At 30.7% G+C, this 21,837-nt stretch overlaps 1 protein-coding gene across 5 annotated transcripts in view; it reads left to right on the forward strand.

Annotated features, from left to right (window-relative positions):
- Positions 1–21,837, forward strand: part of Epha7 (EPH receptor A7) — a 163,786-nt gene that overhangs the window by 7,003 nt on the left and 134,946 nt on the right. For 4 of the 5 annotated variants that reach the window (XM_076858415.2, XM_076858416.2, XM_076858417.2 and 1 more), the window contains exon 3: positions 1,336–2,005. In XM_076858415.2, the coding sequence (XP_076714530.1) occupies positions 1,336–2,005 (670 nt within the window). Of the gene's footprint in view, positions 1–1,335; positions 2,006–2,367; positions 2,446–21,837 lie in introns of those variants that run through there. The other variant, XM_076858419.1, reaches the window with a different exon arrangement.

A 21,837-nucleotide genomic window follows, 5' to 3' on the forward strand; every position in this document is an offset into this window, starting at 1 on the left:
CACAATAAAATTGTAGCTAATATTATAGAACTATTACAAGAAATTTATAAATTGTAATGTATTGCTATTTTATCAGTTCTGTTAATTTCCTAAGAACAGTTTTAAAAGTAAATAATAATATTATATAGAGCAATTAAATTGATACACTAAACATGTTTAACAAATAAAACTCATTATGAAATACTTGTTATATTATTTTCCCATCTTTTCTTGAAACAATAGTTTAAATATTACATCCTAAGTGATTTTGGACTTGTGTAATATTATAATTTTATACTTGACATGTGTGATTGCAGAAATTAATACAAGTAGATGCATTTCAGTATTAAGGTATCATAAATGTAAAATAGAAAATTTCCCAATAAGAGTAATAAATAACAGAAACTATTCTTATTCTAGGCTTTTAAGACTATTAGATAAAATGAATTCTTTACTGTTGAGCACTAGGTAATACTATATATGGTTCAACAATCTTTGAAATTGTTACTAAACTGCCTGTTCTTTTTGTTCTTTGGTGAAAACATAATTTTGGTTGGTTTGTAGTATATATTGTATCAGAATATGAATAGACATCTTTAAACTTCTGATGTTTCCTGACAGAAAGCATATTACAAAATGAGGTACAACTTGCTGATTTGTCATGTCTATTGATTGTTTATTGAAAACAATTTTTATAAAGACAAATCACTTTTGGAACTATTTATTTTTGGTTATGTGGCTTTATGTACAATATTAAAACAGTACTTCAATATATAAACAACTCTGTAAAATGCTACTCCCTTATATGTCATTTTGAAAAGATTGTAATATATCTCACCTTGTAAATAACATGTCATTGAATACGTTTATATTTCACTTCTCTTGGCATTTTTCTCCCCCATGTTTTTAGGTAATTTGTAAGTTGTAATATAATATGGCTACTTAAAATGTCAACTGAGTTTTCAGAAATTCTGCCATGCATCCAGTGTATATACTTTAAATGGTAATTTAAATAATTGTGAGTCTTAGTCTATAAAAATTGTAATCTCAGTGGAGAATACAGACATAAGCAAACATGCAAAAAGAAATGCTAATATACTAGCAAACAGATATTAAACAAAATGAAATATTTATTGTATGTTCAAACAAAGCAAGCAACATAAGTGATGTTCCAAGCTGAAGTGGAAATCCTTCTTTTCTCTGGTTCGCAGTGTTTGTTGAGATAGGAATCAACATAACACTTTCAATGATCCACATTTGGGATATAGTTTTTCTATGCATTTTGAAAAGCAGCATGTTATCTTTTTGTTGTTGATGTTCTGAATAACTGATGACCTTTTCTTAAAATTTTTACAGTGGGAAGAAATTAGTGGTTTGGATGAGAATTATACTCCAATAAGAACATACCAGGTGTGCCAGGTCATGGAGCCCAACCAAAACAACTGGCTGCGGACTAACTGGATTTCGAAAGGCAATGCACAAAGGATTTTTGTAGAATTGAAATTCACTCTGAGGGATTGTAACAGTCTTCCTGGAGTACTGGGAACTTGCAAGGAAACCTTTAATTTGTACTATTATGAAACAGACTACGATACTGGCAGGATTATAAGAGAAAACCTCTATGTAAAAATAGACACCATTGCTGCAGATGAAAGTTTTACCCAAGGTGACCTTGGTGAAAGAAAGATGAAACTTAATACTGAGGTGAGAGAGATTGGACCTTTGTCCAAAAAGGGATTCTATCTTGCCTTTCAGGATGTAGGTGCTTGTATAGCTTTGGTTTCGGTCAAAGTATACTACAAGAAGTGCTGGTCCATTATTGAGAACTTAGCTATCTTTCCAGATACAGTGACTGGTTCAGAATTTTCCTCTTTAGTTGAGGTTCGAGGGACATGTGTCAGCAGTGCAGAGGAAGAGGCGGAAAACTCCCCCAGGATGCACTGCAGTGCAGAAGGAGAATGGTTAGTGCCCATTGGAAAATGTATCTGCAAAGCGGGCTACCAGCAAAAAGGGGACATGTGTGAACGTAAGTAATATGTGCTCCTATGATTCTTTGAATTTTTTACTACTTCAGATGTCAAACATTTTAAGTAATAATAATAATCGTTCAAATAAATAAATCTGCTCTATATAATCTGTTCAATTCAGTAGATCTGACACAAAGTCACTTAGCAAATGCTTGGTGTGGTATCTGCACTAATGATGTGTTGTAAATATTGGTGACCATGATATTTGTTAAAAAAATTAATTTGTCCTGATATGAAACTCAATAGTTTCACTTTGGGCTATGGGGCTTAAGATAGGAGATCAGTTAGGTGGACTAGAATTAGGAGGATTAATGTGACATTAATCAGGATTTAATGAAATGTGATTTCTCCTGTTTTTAAGGAGTGAAAAATTGAAGTTCAACTGGACTGCTAACAAGAGCTCCACAGATAGGCATGGAATAAAATAATATATTTTCAAACTTTAGAAATGTTTATTATAAATAATATAACTTTGATAAAAACTCACTATATTTCACTTTATAAGGCTGCATTTACTTCTATCAAAGATGTATTTCTTTACTGGACTAGAAGTTAAAATGAGTGCTCTTCTGAAAGTCATGTTACAATGGGCCACATTTTTGTGACAATGGACCAAAGTGAAGTTTTAGTTATCTCTGTTTATCAGCTGAATGTTCTTTATTTATTTTCAGACAATACTAGCATATAAATTACTAAATCTTTTTCTTTCCTTTGTAAAACATGCTTTTCTCTTATATAGAATTATGTGGTCAACTGGTCATTATTTTTCATTTTAAAGCAATGCCACATAAACCTTCCATATTGATATTATTCTACATGTAGGTCCTGAAAAAATCTTATTATAAAATTATATTACTTATATCACATATGACTTATAATATATAATACATCACCAAAATAACTTTTGTATATTCTTTATAATCCTATAACAGCAGCCTATGAGGTAGGTTAGAGGGGACTAGAGCTAATCATACCTATTATAACTGAATTTTCTTGATAACATTTTCAGACAGTGTATTCTGTGCTTTGCATATTAGCTTACTTAATGAGGTAGGTATGATTATCATGTCTATTGTAGAATGTAGAAAGTTGACTCTAAGAAGGGTTAACTAGCTTGCTTGGCATTATATTAGTAATATTTGCCTTTCCTTACATTCAAAGTTAAGGCATTCTGACTCTAGGGCCTGGGCTTTTAGCAGCAAAATCACTATTGTTTCTAAGAAAATTCCTAGTGAATATTCTTTTTCATTGCTGAAGTTAAATGTCTCACATGTAGCAATGTTGTGCCCCATATATCATATAAAAATCATGTTGTTTCCCTATAAATTTTTTATTTTACTGAAATAACTGAAGAAATAACAATTTTAAAATGTATTTAAATCTGTGATATCCCAAACAGTCACATATAGCTCTTGGCACTTTGGAAAGTAGCTCCTCTGAATTCTGATGTGTTATAAATATGAATTACAAACTGGATTTCAAAGGCATACTACAAAACAGGAATATAAGATATGTCATTAGTAATTTTTTAAAAATGTTTACTGCAAGCTTAAGTCATATTTTAGATACATTGAGTTAAATTTAACATAATATCAAAATTAATTTCAACTGTTTCTTTTTATTATTTTCTTAATTTAGCTACCTGAAATTCAGAAAGGACACACATTGCTCACATTATATTTCTCTAGGAAATATAAAACATTTTTAGATAGAGTAACTGCAAATATATTTTCCATACTGTTTGAAGCGTTAAATCCTTTATTAGGATGGTTGCTAAACATACAAAGTACCGTGGCTGAGAACTCAGTTATTTTTTGTACTTTATGTGACAATGTAAACTGAACTCTAAGCAAAGCAAATAGAGATGCTGTAGGTTCAGGTCTCATAGAACAGCTTAGCAGAATCTCTTTGTACGCCTTGAGGGAGTCAAATCTAACTCTCACTGTCTTATTTCTTGGCCCCTCACTGATAATATTTTTAATCTAGTAGAAAAATCCTTCAGGTCCTATAGCATATGTAGAAATCAGTACTAGGAGGTAGAATGCTATTGCACAGGGTATGGATAAAAGTATTTCCACTGAACAAATTCTTGCTAGTGTACTAATCATTCAGTGAAAGGTTTATTGATCCATTCGAAGTTACTTGGAAGTGAAGGTGGTTTCAATGGTAATAATTATTTCAAAATTTTAAGAACACTACTACATTTTTGTTGTAAAAGCAGACAGTTTTAATATTTTGCAGATCTTACTTGATATGGAAATAGAATTTAAAAGTTTTGCACATTTAAAAAATGGAAAAACAAGAAAAGAACAGATATAAACATAGAAGTACAAAATTAAATTTGCTTAAGAACAGAATAGGAAATAACATGAAAGGTCTTGCTGGTTTAAAATTTAAATGTGATAAAGAAAATCATAGTAATTTTTTGTTTCATTTTGTGCAATTTAATTCCAATGAGTTCTACATTTATTTTCCAAGAAAAAGCAATCAGGAAGTGTGTGAGTTCTCTATATATAAGTAGAAAATTTAATAAGAAAAAGACTTTAACCACAATAAACAGATATATTTACTATTAAAACAAAAATTCCCAATTTCTTCCAAATGAGCAAAACCATTTCTTTAAAAGTGGTAGTGTTAAAATTAATTGTTTTAGTTTTAAGAATTGAAAACACATTTGAATACCAAGATTATTGCAAGTTATATGATGTACCTAAACAAATAAACTAAAATTATTCCACTGCCATCTTCATGAACCCTGCCTTGGGATAGATGGAATTAGGTATTAATAGTAAGTGTCTATTTAAAAAATGATTAAAGAAGGCAAGATGCCTCCTTACGGTCTCTTATGTATACATTGCTGTAAGTCAGGTAAATTGTTTATGACATAACTTTCTTAATTTTTTAGACGTGGTGATGTTGACAAAGGAATTAAATACCTTAAACTTAACTATGAAACCATGTTCATTTGCAAAAGCACTTCTCTCCCTGGCATAATTCCAGTGCATTGCTGTAAGAGTGCTTGTCTCTGGATTCAATCCAGGCTTGCCTTTATAATATTCCTCCTGTTTCATTTCAATGATTCTGTTAAGAGTTTGAAAACAAATCCAGTACCATATTGAGGAAAACTAATGTTTTGAGAGAGGATGCTGGTGAGTCCCTAGCCAAACAAGGGTGGTTAGTCATTTAAAGGCAAGTTTATCTGGGCACTTCCTGATGTGGTAGCCCATTGTATGTTTGATAAGAGGATAATATGAAATATGAGTAACGATGAAAACTGATAACAATTTTGATCGGTTGATATGATTTTTATTTCATGAGCTTGAAAAAAGAACTCAGTTTTGAAAGCAAATTATTTCTCAGGTCTTGTAATTCTTAAATATAATGCTTTCATGAGAATACATATTCACAGTAATTTTTAAAATATATAATTCCAGTTAGTAGGCTTTTATTGTTACAATTTATTTTGAAAAATTTACTTTTAAGTTGCAATGTCTATTTAAACTAGCCAATATATTTTCCTAGATTAAAAATGTGATTCTTTAAAAATATAGAGCACATTATTATGTTTTACATATACAAAAAAGTCTTGAGAATACTAATAAAATTGTATAATGAAATATATTTTAAAATTTTATAATTTCTGTATTACTTTATTCAACTTAAAAATTAGAAAGGTGTTTTGAGATGTGTGGAGCTCAGGATTATGACTTGGATTTGTGTAAGAAATACAGTGTATGCTGAACAAACATGTTCATTTTCTCATTTAATCCTTATCACATCATTAAGAGATGGAAAGTTTTATGTTTTTCTCTTTCTTTCAATATATGAAGAAATCAAAGCCCAGAGACATTAATAAGTAATATAATTAGATGAAAATTCAGAATCCTGATTGTCAATTTGTCTTTTTTCCCTACTGTACTATACTGCTACCCTAAAATTTTCTCTGGAGTTTTCTAGTTATATCTTAGTTACTGAACAACTGATGAAACATTATTTTAAGTAGGGTAACTAAATGCCCAGTTTGCCTGGAATAATTATTTTACTTGTTATAATTGCTTTTTTCAATTTTAAATGTGCTTTTTCTGATGAAATGATAAAATATATCATTTAACTATAAAAAGTTAAGGATGTAATGTAGTTTCATGCACATATTCCAGAACATAGAAATGTGATTCACTTACTGTATTTATTGCTCAATTTTAAATTTTCTGAAAAGTAAAGTGCAGAAATTTCCTTTTTAGTGATTTTATGTATATAGATGAATAATTTTCAGTTGAAGGATTTTACTTGATAGTCACTAATTATTTTCCATTAATAAGTTAGCAGTTCTACAAATATTTTAATGTATAATTATGCACACATTGCATTTATAATTCTATAAATTAAAACCTGCATTCAACCTAATAGCCGTAACAATATTTAAAATCTGTTTCTTGATTAGATATTTGGAAAATCATTCTTATTTTTTATGGACAAGCAACATGTAAATTATAACACCAGTTTTTATGATAACAAACAAATCTTTAATTAAATAACATATACTGAAATGGAAGATAACCACAAGGTAAATGTGAGTTTTTTAAATAGAGTTTTAAAATTCGGTCTCCACAACTTACCAGGTACATAAAGTAGGACAAATTCTCTAAACTTTAATTTCTTTAAGTATAAAATGGGGCTAATAAAAATAGTACCTCCCTCACAGCATTCATGTCAGAATTTAATGAAATAATACATGTTAAAACTCTAAGAATAGTATCTGGGACATAGCAAATAATCAATGAATACTTGCTGTTATCTTATTATTAATAATGCAACAAGGAGTTTGCTAAGTAAAGAAATCTCATAGTAATGAGTGAATGAGTATGTATCTTATAGACCAGAAATAGTTAAATATCCTTTGAACCAATAATCTGTCTCAGTTATTTTACTTAGGAGGACATTTAAATAAAAGAACTTTTGACCTAGGCTTTTTTTCTCTCCAGCAATGTGCATATTTTCAAGTATTGGAAACAATTGAAATGTTAGAAATTAAGGTATATCACATTAATTTAGTTTAGTTCTTAAAATATCAATACTGCCTATCAATGATAGGAATTTTGAATTGTCTTATTTAATAATATCAACAAAAAAGAAAATAAACTTCTGCATTTATTGATGTTTAGAGTCATGCATAATATACCCAGAGGAAAAAAAATGGGTCATAAATATAACAATAAATATGTTAGAGAGGGTGGGATTGTGAGTGAACTTTTGTTCTTTCAAAGATTTTAAAATATGGAGAAAATTAATTCTTATCTTTTACAATTTAATTTTTAGTTATAAATAACCTGATAGTTCATACAAATACAAGATGAATTATACCTTCAAAGTATGGGTTTTCAAAATTATATTAGCTTCTGTATAAAACAGATAATGGAGCATAGTAAATGTCAAGCATAATTTAAACAATATAAAAGGCTAGCATTTCAAAGCATTTGATAGAATTTTATTCATTTGGTAGATTTTATTCATTTGATCATTAGTTATTAATAGATAGCAGGTCCTGTTTGAACTCCTCCACGTGTATTAATAAATTTAACTTGGAGGCAGGTGTCACTAAGTCATTTTGTAGGCATTATCATTATCCAAGTATAAAGCACTACTTTAATTGAAGTATTAATAAAATACCTCAATAGTATATAATAGGTTACATACATCACCTGTATGATGTATGTAAAATTTTATTTTTTTTGTACTGGGGATGAAATTCAGGGGCATTGGGCCACTGAGCCACATCCCCAGACCTATTATGTATTTTGTTTAGAGACAGGTTCTAACTGATTTGCTTAGCACTTTGCTTTTCTTAAGACTGGCTTTGAATTCTTGCTCCTCCTGTCTCGGGCTCCCAAGCCACTCTGATTATAGGCGTGCATCATCACATCCGGCTAATTTTTTTTTTTTTTTTTTTTTTTTTAATGAAAAGAAACCAAAGCATATAGAAGATGGGTTAAGTACTGACTCTCACAGAGTGGCAGCCTGCTATTAAATCAAGGTGTTCTGGCTTCATAATCCTTAACCTGTACCCTGTTTTTTTTGTAGAGGAGTGTTTTATCTATTGCAGATACATATAAAAATATAATTTCAGAATATCTAGAAAATAAGTGATACTAACCTGAACATTTTCTTTCATTATTATTTCAAGATTTTTGTCTCTGTCTTAACTAATATTCTAACTATTTTATCTGCTTTGTCATTTTCTTTCCTATTCCAGTTCTTTAAATGGCAGTCAAAATATACTTTGTAAATCACAATATAAGTGAGGTCCTTCTATTATTGAGAAAATGCCAGCCACTTAATTGCCCACTGAACTCACTATTTTTTAGGTTGGCTTTCAGATCCTTTCATGTTGACCCCAGCTGCATATTTTCCTTCAAGTCCTTGCTCCTCTACCTGTCAATGGCCTTGTTCTACCTTAAGCCCACTTGTAGATATTTCTGGGATGCCACATTAATTAATATTTGGCCTCTAAAAATCAGGAAAACAAATTAACTCCTATGCTTCTTATGATCACTTACTGTACTGAAATCCTGCTTCCTGGAAGAAGCTTTCCTGCCTTCTGCAGTTACTTCTTGTCTGTATTTTGGTGCTTATGGTTAGTACTGATCTTCTGGGTCTTAACATGCCTTTATCATTTTCTACACCCATACCTTATGTTGTGGTTTCCGGACAAAACCCACCAGGGTAGCTTAGGTTAAAAATTTAGACCTTTCAAATCCAGTGCTATTTATACCCGGTTTGATAATATTTCCTTTTGAATAGTTATTCTCCACCCTCTCCCCATGGCAATAATGACATGGTATTACATTTTATTCATATGTACTTCCCTGTTACACTATATAAGCTTTGTAACACCCCAAACTTAAGTGTTCTACTGACACAACACAGTAGTGCAGTCCCTTGAATGACCTTAATCTTCTACTAAGTGTTCATCAAATTTCTTAATGTTTAGTCATATACTACCCACTGAAAAGGCAAATATTTTCTTACTCCCGGTTCCTGTCATTAATTTACTTCTGTTCATGGCTGTTCTCTAGGAGTTGTCTTGAACTTTGGGAGCACAAGAACTCTCCATTGTGTTTCATTTTCATTGTCACATAAAGCAGGATGATGTGCTCAGAGTTACAAACATGGACAGCACACTGATCCAGATTTGAGAAACTATTTCTATGAAAATAACTGTTTTTCTTCATTGTTTTGTACCATTTCCTGTCTCTGCCTTTTTGTCTTTCTTTTCAATTTCTCCACCGCCTTTCTGGAATGAAATGAGAAGTATTTCACCCATTTTGTATGTCTTGAGAAACAAAGAACCAAGAGTTTGAGAACATTTTCTAAATTAAGGAAGTCTGGAGAGCTGTCTATATTTCTTACCTGGAAAAATAATTTTTTATCTAAAATTATATTCTTTTGGTTCTGCATTGTGTATCACAAATATTTGAATTGAAAAACAAACAAAAATAGAAACAAAATTTAGAAATCATTCCCTAAGCTAATACAATATTCTTTTCTGTAAATTGAAAACCATGTATGTTTCATTATACGTCAAAATGCATCTCTAGTTTGAATTATAACTCTATTACCTTTATAATTTTCCCCACTCTTCTTTAAATTATTCACATTCAGAAGCTCCTAGTTGTCTTAAGGCATTTTTGAATCTGTAATGGATCTGTAGCAATGTTACCTCCATAGTCCAGGCCCACAGACATCTATTCCAGAAGCAACTGCTCTTATCAGTTTCTTTTGTACTTTCCAGAGATAGCTGCTCATATATTTTTATAAATGTAGGGAAATATAATTGTGATATTTACAAGTAGAATCATTTGACAGTTTTCTTTTGGACATTGTATGAGTCTTAACATTATCCTATTTTTTTTTTACTTATCTTCAGTTATTTTTTTATGTACCCACAATACGTTAAATATGGTAATCAATCAGTAAATAAAGAAGAACAGAAAGAGGCATGAACCAATAAAAGACAGGAGAAAATAAGGAAGGAAATGTGAAATTATGTGTCTGATTTAGTTTTCTTTAATTTATGATTATTATATGACTTTGAGCATTTCTAATTGAGGTGTTTTTAGCAAGTATATGGTCATGTTTTATATTTCTAGTGGAAATTTAAATTATCTTTAATTCCTGCCAGGTGGTATCATAGTATAAATCAGATATTTTGGATTTAATTTGATTTATATATATAATTTACAGAAATTTCCTCTAAGACAATTATTACTAATCTATAAAACATTTTATTCACAATGATTTTGTCTATATAGAGCTATAAAATATAGTTATATTGTGTGAAAATAATATTTTCATGAAGAAATGTAATTTGGCTATATCTGTAATATTTTTCTCTATGTGTATAAAATATGATATATGAATCATAGAAGAAGATTTCAGAAAATCATTTTATTTCAGTTTCTCTCACATAAACTATTTTAAATTAATGCATCACCTGCAAAATAACTCACACATTTAATTTTATGAACTGGATTCATATCCTCATTAGTTGTTGATGTAAAGACAATATGTAAAAAGTAAAACGTTATATACACATATAATTTAAGGTTTTATTTAAAACATTTCAATTTGGAGTTTAGGTAAAATTAATGGTTTATAGACACTTTTATTTTCCTTTTGTACCAATGGTATAAAGTTTGTTAAAAGTTATTGAATCTGTATGTCACAATGCAATAGTAGTCCCAAATGACAGCCTTTCCTAGGAACCAAACTTTGGTACATTCACTTAAATTACTTACTTTTGGCTATGAATGTTATTTCTTGTCTCAAATGTATTAGCAAATCAGGTAGCTTTGAAAGGTCATATACTATGCTTGCTCTATATCTTGCAACATATGTCACCTAGTTAAGCCCCTCACCTCTGGTCATGTTAGCCTTTGACCTGCAATAAAGTCATTACCACTGAATTATAACTTTTTGTAGAAAACCCAAATCTGTGGAAGGAAGTACCATGGTGCTTTTCAGTAAAGTATAAGGTTGATTACATATAATTTTAACTGCATATCTTGCATTTATTATTATTAAAGTTGAATGATCAATGATCTTTTACATTGGTATAAGCTCCTTTACTTTTTAAGAACATTTACAAAAAAATACAGGGCATGAGAATTAGAATAGAAGTGGATAGAGTAGAGTGTATCTAAAAAATGTTCTTAAGTTAGCAGTTAATAGATGTAATAAAAGTTTATTTTGAGAAAATAAGTGAAAGATTAGTAAGTTCACTATATGACTTTATATGACCAGTGATTTATATGTACCGTGTCTATTTTAATAGTAGTTTACTACTGTTATCCAAACTACTTCCTATGTAGGTAATTATACCTAATGACATTAATTACATTAATTTAAAATAATAGGTTAAACTAATAAACCTAGTGGATTTTTAGAAATCTTTTTTATATCCAATTTTAACAAAGTGGAATAAATTATGTTGCATAGTGTTCCTAATTAAGTTGATATTTTCATGTAACATAGTTTTATACTTCAAAAGATGTAGGAGGTAGGATACGCTACTTACCCACTGAAATATCATGCATTCTTTATAACAAAGATGCTTTATGGACATACATGTGCTATTTAAGGATATATTTTCTTACAAGAAAATTAGAATTATAAATTCTTGGAATGTGAGTGTATATCATAAAAGATAAATTAGAGAGTTTTATTTTTTATGGTCTTTTGTTTTAAATCAATGGGACAACTAAAATCCTCAAATATAGTTCTAATAATTCATCCATGAGAGTTGCAAAATTAAAATCACAGATTTCTATTTCTGTTTTTTTGTACTTCACCATCTCAGTTATATACAATAAAAATATATATACACACATATGCACATAAGCACACATATAAATATAAACATGTATACATGCATACATAACATATAAACCTTCATATACACACAAATACACACATTCAGATATGCCCATCAAGAGGAAATCTTACCTGAAAATGATGGAACAAGAAAACAAAGTTTATTTTTCTCCTTGACCCATTTTTAAGTTTCTAAATTGCTAAGCACTAATCCCTTAATTTATAAATGCTTAAACAGTTAAGATTTTCTTCTCTGTGAATGTCATAATTCAACAATTATAAAGAGGCTAAAAATTCCTGTGTAATGTTCTTGAATTATTATACATTTAAAGAAAAAAGAAAATAAAGTCACCACTATAATGTCTTTAAATCAGGCTTCAAAAAGCCCAAAATTTACAAACACCTTTTTATTGTGGTAGCTGCTTACAGGATATCTTTACAATATGTAATACTTGAAGACTGTGTCTTAGAATAGAAGATAAAGTAAATTCACTCTTTTACTTATGCTATATTTTCTGTAATATTTTAGATATGAGGAAAATGGATTTTAGCAATAAATACATGATTTGAATACTGTGGAAATTGTGAGTAAATATATTTTAAAATGAGAACATTGGACACCTCTTACCTTTCAGTAACCTAGGATTTGAGCAGGAACAGTCTGCTGCTTAACCAGGCAAGTTTTGAATTGAATCCCTCTGAGAATCCTTCAGACTTTAGCCCCTTAGCCCTTAAAAGGGCAAATGGACAATTCTGCTAAATCTGTTTTACCAAACTGACCCTGAAAATTAGCACCTAGTAAGCTTAGACATTTATGTGGGAGCTGGAAAGCATGGGGCTCCAAGTTTATCTTGAGGTGGTTATTCTCATTTTCTGAAGGAAAACTGGCAGGAACTTTTAAAGTTTATGATAGGCCACGATTCATACTGTGCCTGAAGTCCCCCCCCCATGTTAATTATACAAATCAAATTAAGATTTATAATTGTATTCCAATAAAGTATAAAATTAAAAATTAAAAAAAATTATAAATAGAAGAACTGTGTTTTTCAGGGATGAGCATAATGATTTGGTAATTTTTCCACTTTGAAAACTTCTTCGGTATGATAGTTTTGCCACACTAAATTCAAACAGCTGTTTTGTGGACTTTCAAGATTATTTGTGGACTGCTTATGTACCTAGGCTTCTTTTTAATATAGCTTACCTGTCATTAAGGTAAAATGGAATTTATTTTCCATTCCTGCTCCCTCTAGTTCCTTCCTTCCTTTCTTCCTTCCTTCCTTCCTTCCTTCCTTCCTTCCTTCCTTCCTTCCTTCCTCCCTTCCTTCCTTCTTTCCCCTCCTTTTTTCCCCCCTTATTCTTTCTCTGCATATTCTCTAACAGTGTTTTAGACTTTGGCAATAGCTTTTTATTTACTCACACTATTCCTTGTTTAAAACTTTTTACGATATACCTTCCCATCTATTAAATGGATTGAAATAGTAAAAGTACATCTACCTTTTCCATTATTTATGTTTATTTATTGAAACATAAGTTTGTAGCTGGTAGCATTTTACCCTTTTGCTCACCCTTACATGACAGCCATCCTACATATTCAGTGTGATGCATATTAATAGTTAAGAGAAGTAATTGAACATTACTAATAACTCTTATTCTTTATCATTGCAAAGTTTTGATCTAATGATGACATATTTCACAGTTTGCTTTATGTTTTCTAATAATTTTTTTTTAGAAGTACAAGAGATTAAACCCAGGGGTGCTTTGTCACTGAGCTACATTCCTGAACTTCTTTTTATTTTTTATATTGAGACAAGGTCTTACTAAGTTGCGTAGAGTCTTGCTAAATTGCTGAGTCTGGCCTAGAACTTGCAGTCCTCCTGCCTCAGGCTCCCAAGTCACTGGGATTAGAGGAATATGCCACTGATCCCAGCTCCAATAGAATTCTTAATTAGGTATAATAAGAAGTGCAGTTTTTACCTCTTTAAATCAACGGCACTGTTCATGATTTATAAAACATTCTGAATTTAAAAATAAAAGAGTTTAACAAAGGAAAAATGAAATGATAAATTAAAAAAAAATCACAAATCAGAGTTGAATTCTGACCTGTTTTGTAGAGTTAGTAACTAAACCACACTTGATCAGTGGTGAAGTTTAAAATCCCTTTTGTAACATTACGACTGTGACTGTATAATTTCAGAATGACCATCCTTAGTTCCTTAAAGGAATGCAGTCAGTTGTACCTATGAGTGCTCAGAATTCTTAATCCTTATTTATTAAAAAACGTGTAGAAGTTACATTATGGAATGTTTAAGTTGGAGAAAGAAAAGCAGAAACTTATGATAAGAAAGAATGTAGTAATAATTTAAAGGTTTTTGCTGCTGGAAAGTCATATTAGGGGTGAATGTGTAAGGAACAAGGTTAGAATACTAACACAACTTGTTCTGATCTTTAGTTTTTAAGGATTTTCTGTCGTAGTGTACTCTGTTTCAAAGAAAGCAAACTACATGTTACATTTGTAACAGAGCATAAATATTCAGGAGCCTATAAGTAGAGCTTATATGTGATATAAACAGAAACTAAGTTTAGGCTGACTTTAAAATTTTTTTAGTTATAGGTAGACACAATATCTTTATTTTGTTTGTTTATTTTTTTGTGATGCTGAAGATTGAACCCAGTGACTCACATGGGCAAGGCAAGCGCTCTGCCACTGAGCCACAACCACAGCCCTAACTTTTTGAAAAATGAAACACTGATGTAAACCAGAATCCACGTTAAACAAAAATATTTTATTGTAGCCATTTTGTTTCCTCCTCCTCCTTCCCTCTTCTTTTTGCCATTTTCTAATTTATAAGATGAGAATAAAAAAGAAAAAAAAGAAGGAAACAAATAACATGTCAATTCTTACATGTGGATAATCTGTACCAACTATAATGTACATTTTATTCATATAATCCTAAAGGGCATGGCTATTTATTATTCATTAATGTCAGTGGATAACTGATTGTCACTTGTCAGAGTAGACTCTGATGGAATGTTGGCATTGATTGATGGATACATTCATGGAAATACTCATTGGCAGACTGCTTAGGTTAGTTGAACACATACCATCCTGAACTCAAATTTGGGGGATGAGGAATTTTATTGGTATTCTTAACTAAAAAATTGTATATAATGAATAACTCCACTGATTCTTAAGAAAGTTTAATTTTTAGTGCCATAGTTATCGCTTAGAGTTGGATTTTTAAAAAATAAAATTTCCTGGTGCCTGAGTACACATCTTAGAAGAAGACTTTTGATTGTGTTCAGATTTATAGAAAGAAAATTCTAAATAAAGATAAATTGTGTTGCAGATACAAACTTGAAATTACTAAAAGTTTTCTTGAGGAATAGCTATTACTTCAGACAATAAAAAATGCTTTGTTGATGTATAATCTAAAAGATGTTAAAAATGAAAGTAGCTATGCTCTTTTATTGCTCCTTGAATGATTGTCAGTATTGTATGTTTTCAATAACCTTACCCATCTCAGTAAATGTACTTGTTTTAGTTATAGTTGGTATATTTAGAACAAGGTGTTGGCTATAGAAATTTTAATTGATAGTTGTTTTCAATCATAATTTGTTAATTTCCTCAAGCTAAATAAAATATGTAGAACTATATAATCTTTTAATCGAGGCTTAGTCACTTTTATTCCATAGTAAAGGAAAGTGATCATATTAAACTCTGCCTGCATTTTAATAAAAGGTTTAACATAAGTTCAAATTAGAATATTCTTATCTTTGTTATAAAGTCTATTTTTACTTTTGCATTTCTCTTTTATAATGATGACTAGTTTATTTATATATGTGTTACTGGCTAACTCAGCAAATATTTTAGATCATACTTTGTATGGAATAAACAGTGTTGACAATTATGTATTGTAATGTTTTAGAACTTCTGAATTATAAATCTACATATAATTCAAAATAGTCATTTTCTCTAAAATGTATTACATGTAGAGCTACTTATAAGAACTTTTAATCATTTAAGCATATGTATTTTTAAACACTGTATCAGTAGCAAATATCCAACATATTAAATTAGCTCATGGCTAGCATTTGAAAGTAACGGGATTTTTCTAGCATCTTTATTCTAGAACTTTGTTAGATATTCAAGATTCTGTGTGCTTTTTATCAAATGTTCAGCAACTACACAATAGAAAAACATGGTTCTGGATATTAATAAACTATTTTTAGTTACATACATTTAAAATATGGTATCAAGAACTTAATTTAGATGAATGGGGAAGCATTTTTTTCCTACCTTCTGAAGAGTTCTGTATAATAGCTGTAAACATTAGTTAGTCATCAAAAAGAGCATGGGAGTTCGAATTTTCCATTTAGAAATATACTCTGAGATTATTTCAGGGTTAATTTCAACAGATAAATGACAAATCACTATTATTAAAATGACATTGGGAAACTGAGATGAATAATTCAGCATTTTCTGAGCTGACATGATGTTTGCTGTCTAACTGCATCCTTTCCAATAGGTAGCAGAGAAGCAATTACAAAAAAAAAAAAAAAAAGACATCTGTGCCAAGGTTTAGCCAGCCCAAAAGGGCAAGATCTTGTGTTTAAAAGGTAGAGAATCCAATCGATGAAAATGTCTGGATCTGTTAGCACCAATAAAGCTGAAGGCCACTGGGAAGCTCAGAGAGGGTCTTTTGTTGTAGAGATAGAAAGAGACCCAAACTATGACACTTTGTGGGGAGCAGGGTCAGCAAGGAAGATCATCCATCTTCTTCAGTGGCAGCTTTCTGTCAGATTCTAACTCCGTTTAGTGGAGGAACTAAGCCTCTACTGTTGACACCGACTGATTCTCAGCCAAGTGTAAATGAAGCTAATATTCACTGACCTTATGCATAGCAAATGAAGCCCTCCCTGTCATTTGAGAAATAATGTTATCTGACACTTCAAAAAGTGAGTGATGGACAGAGAGAGGAAAAGAGAAAGAGAGGGAGAATGGGTACCAGCGTGTTTCTCTGCGTGCTGGTCAAATAAGTGAGGATACGTCCTTCAGCTACTCTGTATTTTCACTTACTAATCACTGTAGCTACAGATTTACCATTTTGACATAAATTTAACTTTGTAGTGTTTTCATATACATGGAATGACATATTACATGACAAGCTTGGCCTTGCTGTAGAATAAGCTCTTGTTTAGCTTCCTCCAGTCTTTACATGCAGTGTCTGGTCACAGAAAGAAAAGGTTTAGTTTCTTTTAATAATAGCTATAACTTTACAGTTTCAAGTTCCTTGTTTACATTCAAAACATAATAAATCAGAATATAATAATTAAAAAAATGGATCAATCTCATTAGAGAACAAGACAAAGTCTGTATTTTGTTTTCTGATTTTTTTAAAGCATCGCCTAAAGGGTTCTTTTCTTTCTCTAGCTGTGTCTGATGCAATCTAACAGTTGTTCTTCATCTCTAAATCAAGATATTCATAGTTTGCTCATGGAGGATACTAATTTTATACTATATATTTTCTTCTTATGAAGGAATTTTCATTATTACTCTTTTAAAATGTTTCAAGAAAATGAGAACTAAATTCAGCAGAGTCCATAAATATCCATTACATTAATGATATAAAATAGTTGCAGTGTAGTATAGCATTACCATCGACAAAAAGGAAAAAGAGTTGTGGCAAATATGAAACAATGATTTCAAAGAATGTATGGAATGTAAGGATTTGTGGAAAAGATAAGTTAAAGCATAGCCTTAGGTTTTCAAAGAGTTTCATGGAAGGTGATTATCTGCCATGGTGGATTTCATGAGAATCGCCAGAACAGATCTGCATCTAATTGACATCAATCATGTTTGGACTGAAAATAAACAGTTGTAAATTTTTTGGAATCTGTCTATTGATTTTTTTCACCTCATCACTCTTGTTTATTTGTACTTATTAAAGGAGCTAACATGTTTCTTGTTCTATTGAACTTAAAAAGACAGCATCTGATCGGTAAGAGATTTTCTTCTCAGTTCTTTTTTACAAGTAACAAAAATCAGATGAGATCATGCACAAAGTTACCTCCTGGCAGTATTCCTAAATCTAATCATACAAAGACACTAAACATGTGTTTAGTCAATTATTCTTATTTTTTTCCACATTTTTCTGGACCTAAGCACCCTGCTGAGGAAAATGATGCTCAAAGACCAAAGAGAAATTATCAGTGACTTCAGTGAATTCTTTCATATCTTTCTCTCATCAGTTATTTATCCTTTGCAGAACTTAACCATTATCTATATAGCAAGCTTTAGCATTGTGCCTTTGTTTATAAATTACATGCACTATTTGTAGAAATAGATACTAAATTTTGTCAATGGAGCAATTATTTTTGAAGCAGTATTCTGACAAAGAATAACTTAAGTATTATCACTAGTAGAGATGTTCATGGCAATGGAATAAATACAGCTGCTTTTCAGATCTTTTGAATTATAATAGTCAGTTTCTATAAAAAGTCTTTGAGGTAAATCTAATGGACACAAATACAAATATGTATACTCCAGAAACCACAAGTATCTCCTATTCTGGAGATAAAACATGGACAAGTGACTTATACAGCTTAAGTCTCCTCATAAAAACTTTGTGTAAAAGCTGTCTGATGCAAAAATATATACTTTTTGTGAATTTTTATATTACTTTGTCTGCAGAAATTTAAGTGTTTCCATGATGCACAGAACAAAGGAAAAATTGGTTTAAAAGTCATGGATTTTGCTTCATGGAATCATGAGTTAATGGATTTAGCCAGGTGTTTGAATCTACATTGAAAGACCAATTCTACTTTCTGATCTGAAAAAGTCATATTAGATTAGTAACACTAAGGTTTAGAAACCAAAATATCATTTCACGCTGCTGTTAAGTAAATTTCAGCCTTTTTGCCCATAGAATTTACATAGTTCAGTCCAGTTCAGTCCTGCTAACCTAGTATGCTAACCCAGTAGGGTATTTTTATGAAAATTAATGTATTATAATGTCATAAAAGCTTCCTGAAACTTTCTAAAATTATTCCATGTGGAATCATTTCAAGCAATGGTGTTATCTCACAGGACATCTTGATTTATTCCTAGATGTATTGTTTTAAGGATCTTTAAATTTAATCAGACTATACAATCAAAGCAATTTATTCAGAGTTTATTGCAATTATTATCATAAATGATACATTGACGTATTTTGTTTTAACTAGCTTTAATTTCTTCTTTAATTTCTAGTGCCATATTAAGAGATTGCTATTATTTAGTAAATAAATGTATGTAAATATGAAATAATTATTCCCAACAAAGAATTTGATTCCATTTAGTTTTTAAGAAATTACTTAAGTAAATTTTTATTTTAACTTTTATGTTTTTGTATTTAAGCTGTCACCTGGAAGTTATATGATATCAAAATAGACATCATGTTTATTGTTTTTACAATAATAAATGGTGCTTTATTGTTTGATAGATATGGCATGATTTTATATTTAAATGTTAAAGTAATAATTTCACATTTAAGCCAAAATGAAAAGAAGCCAGTCTATTCCTTGGCAGGCAATTTCTATGTTTTATTTTTCCTGTTGAAAAAGTAAAGAAAAAATGTGAGACAGATTCTTTGTAGTATATTCAATTGGAGACTCATAGAGTGAATAGTGACATCCCTAACTGAGATCCATAGAAGTTGTTGTCTTTTTCTTTGTCAGTTTGGAGGGGAAATAAACTAGAGTTCCAGTATCTGTTCTGACTCCCCCATTTCTTCCTATTGAGGCAGTCATGAAAAAAGTACAGGCGACAACTGCAAAGGTAACCATTCCTTGGAGGGCAGGGTTGATTTTACTTCTGGTTCTTACTGTGCTATGGGGGTCAAAGATTTCTGGAGAAGATTAACCTATGTTTGCTATCAGGAAAAGTAGGAGATTTTCCCTTTCTATACCTGCAGATCTCTGAAGTCGTGTAGATTGGAGTTTACTCTGCATTGCTTTGTCAGCATAGCTGTGGCTTTCTTTGACAGATGTAAAAAAAAAAAAAAATACTGAGATGGAAGGAATTGAGCATAAAAAAAATTGCCTTCTGTAGAGAACTGGACTATGGCATATAATTTTAAAAGTTTGTGTTGTATCATATATACATGCACACCCCCCACACACACGTGTGTGTGTGTGTGTGTGTGTAAGGGCTGTGTGTGTGTGTCTGTGTGTGTGTAAGGGGTGTGTGCATGTATGTAAGATTATGCCATTTTTCTATTTAAGGAATTCAAGTCAAAATCTGTCTAAATATGTTCCAAAATAGCAATATTACGATTAGTTAAAAGTCAGCTGCAACTAAGTTTAGATATTATATTTTTAGTTTTAGGATTTCTGTTTCCAAAATCATAAAGAGTTGATTTTTTATTCTATCTTTAAGTAGCTGGAAGGTATATTAGGAAGTAATAGGTCAGAAAAGTAAATTATTTTATTCTGTTGCCCTTATCTTTTTTGCCAGTTAACTAAGGAACTAGCCAGCTTCCTGTTTTCTTATTTGTTTCCCTCATTGTCCTCCTTTCTTTCTCTCACTTATTTATATTCATAAATATAAATAAGCATTTCAGAAACCATAAAAGTATAGCCATAAATATGTAAAAAGTTTGTTCAGGTCAATAGGCTCTGCAGTGAAGACTTCTTATATGAAATTTTTTCCTTTGTGACTTGCAATTGTCCCTTGAATTTGCCTGTTCAGGCTGCTTCCCTTAGGCCCTCCTGTGTCCTCCCTATGGAGGCCTAATAATGATATGAAAAGAGATCAATAAGCTAATTTTTTTTGTTAGTAAAACCATGTAACTATTTTGCCATTTGAATATGGAAAAGCATTTTGCAGTTTTGTTTTCCTCTGTTGCTAGTTGCCTGCTATGTTTACTTCTTATAAATTGGTACCACACTAGAAGTTTTCCAAGTGAAGATGACAGTGAAGTTTCCATGCACACTTTTATACTTATAATGACCTTTTCAGCTCCCAAGTGAGATGCATGTTTAGGAATTTGTATGAATCTTTGGAGAGATGGACTGTGGTGGAGAATTCTGTAGGGATTGCTCTTATTAAAGTATACTCAATAAGACTATAAGAACCATTCAGCTAGATTTAAATATCTGTTGACAATTTAAATCATCACCAAAATTTAATGCATTTTACTGAGGAAAAATGATGAAAGTGACAGGAATATAATATATGGGAAATTAGGCATTCTTCAGTGGTGCATGGAGCGTAGAAGAACAAACACAACAAAAATATTAGCATTATCAGTACTAAAAAGACTGTTGAGGGAGAATGTTTAGAATATAAAACCAATTCAAAATGAAAATATTCAGCAAACATTTCTTAAGTGCTTACTGTTTATAGATACTCATAATATGTTTTGGGGGGCTTAGATAAACTTACATGAATTTACAGTTTGGCAAAAACTCTTAAAATTAATTTTGTTTACTATACAATTAGCAATATGTTTTTTTTAATTATTTTTATTTTTTTCATCTTTCATACATTTGATTCAAGTGAGTTATGCATTTCCATTTAGCAATATGTTTTTAACTCCATTTGAAAAATTAAATTCTTTTACAGTCTTCCCCTATGAAATGTCAAACCAACAGAAAACTAGAAAGATTACTATAGTGAACACCCTAACATCTTAAGACTCTGTAATTGTTAAAAGCTTGCCACATATATATAAATCACTCACCCCTCTGTGTGTGTGTGTATGTGTATTAGTGCATGCGTGCACATATGTGTCTAACCTTTTTTTCTTTTCTTTTTTTCCCATGGCTTAATCGGTGGATATATAACTTTCAGATATCCTGAGAGTTAACTTCTAATGATTCTAATATATTTCTCCAAAATAAAAGCATTTTCTAATATAAACACTTTCAAACTCAAGAAACTTACCGGTCATTTGAATTTTATCTTAAAACAGCCCTTATG

The sequence above is a fragment of the Callospermophilus lateralis genome, chromosome 6 (assembly GCF_048772815.1).
Source record: "Callospermophilus lateralis isolate mCalLat2 chromosome 6, mCalLat2.hap1, whole genome shotgun sequence".
Classification (NCBI taxonomy): Eukaryota; Metazoa; Chordata; class Mammalia; order Rodentia; family Sciuridae; genus Callospermophilus; species Callospermophilus lateralis.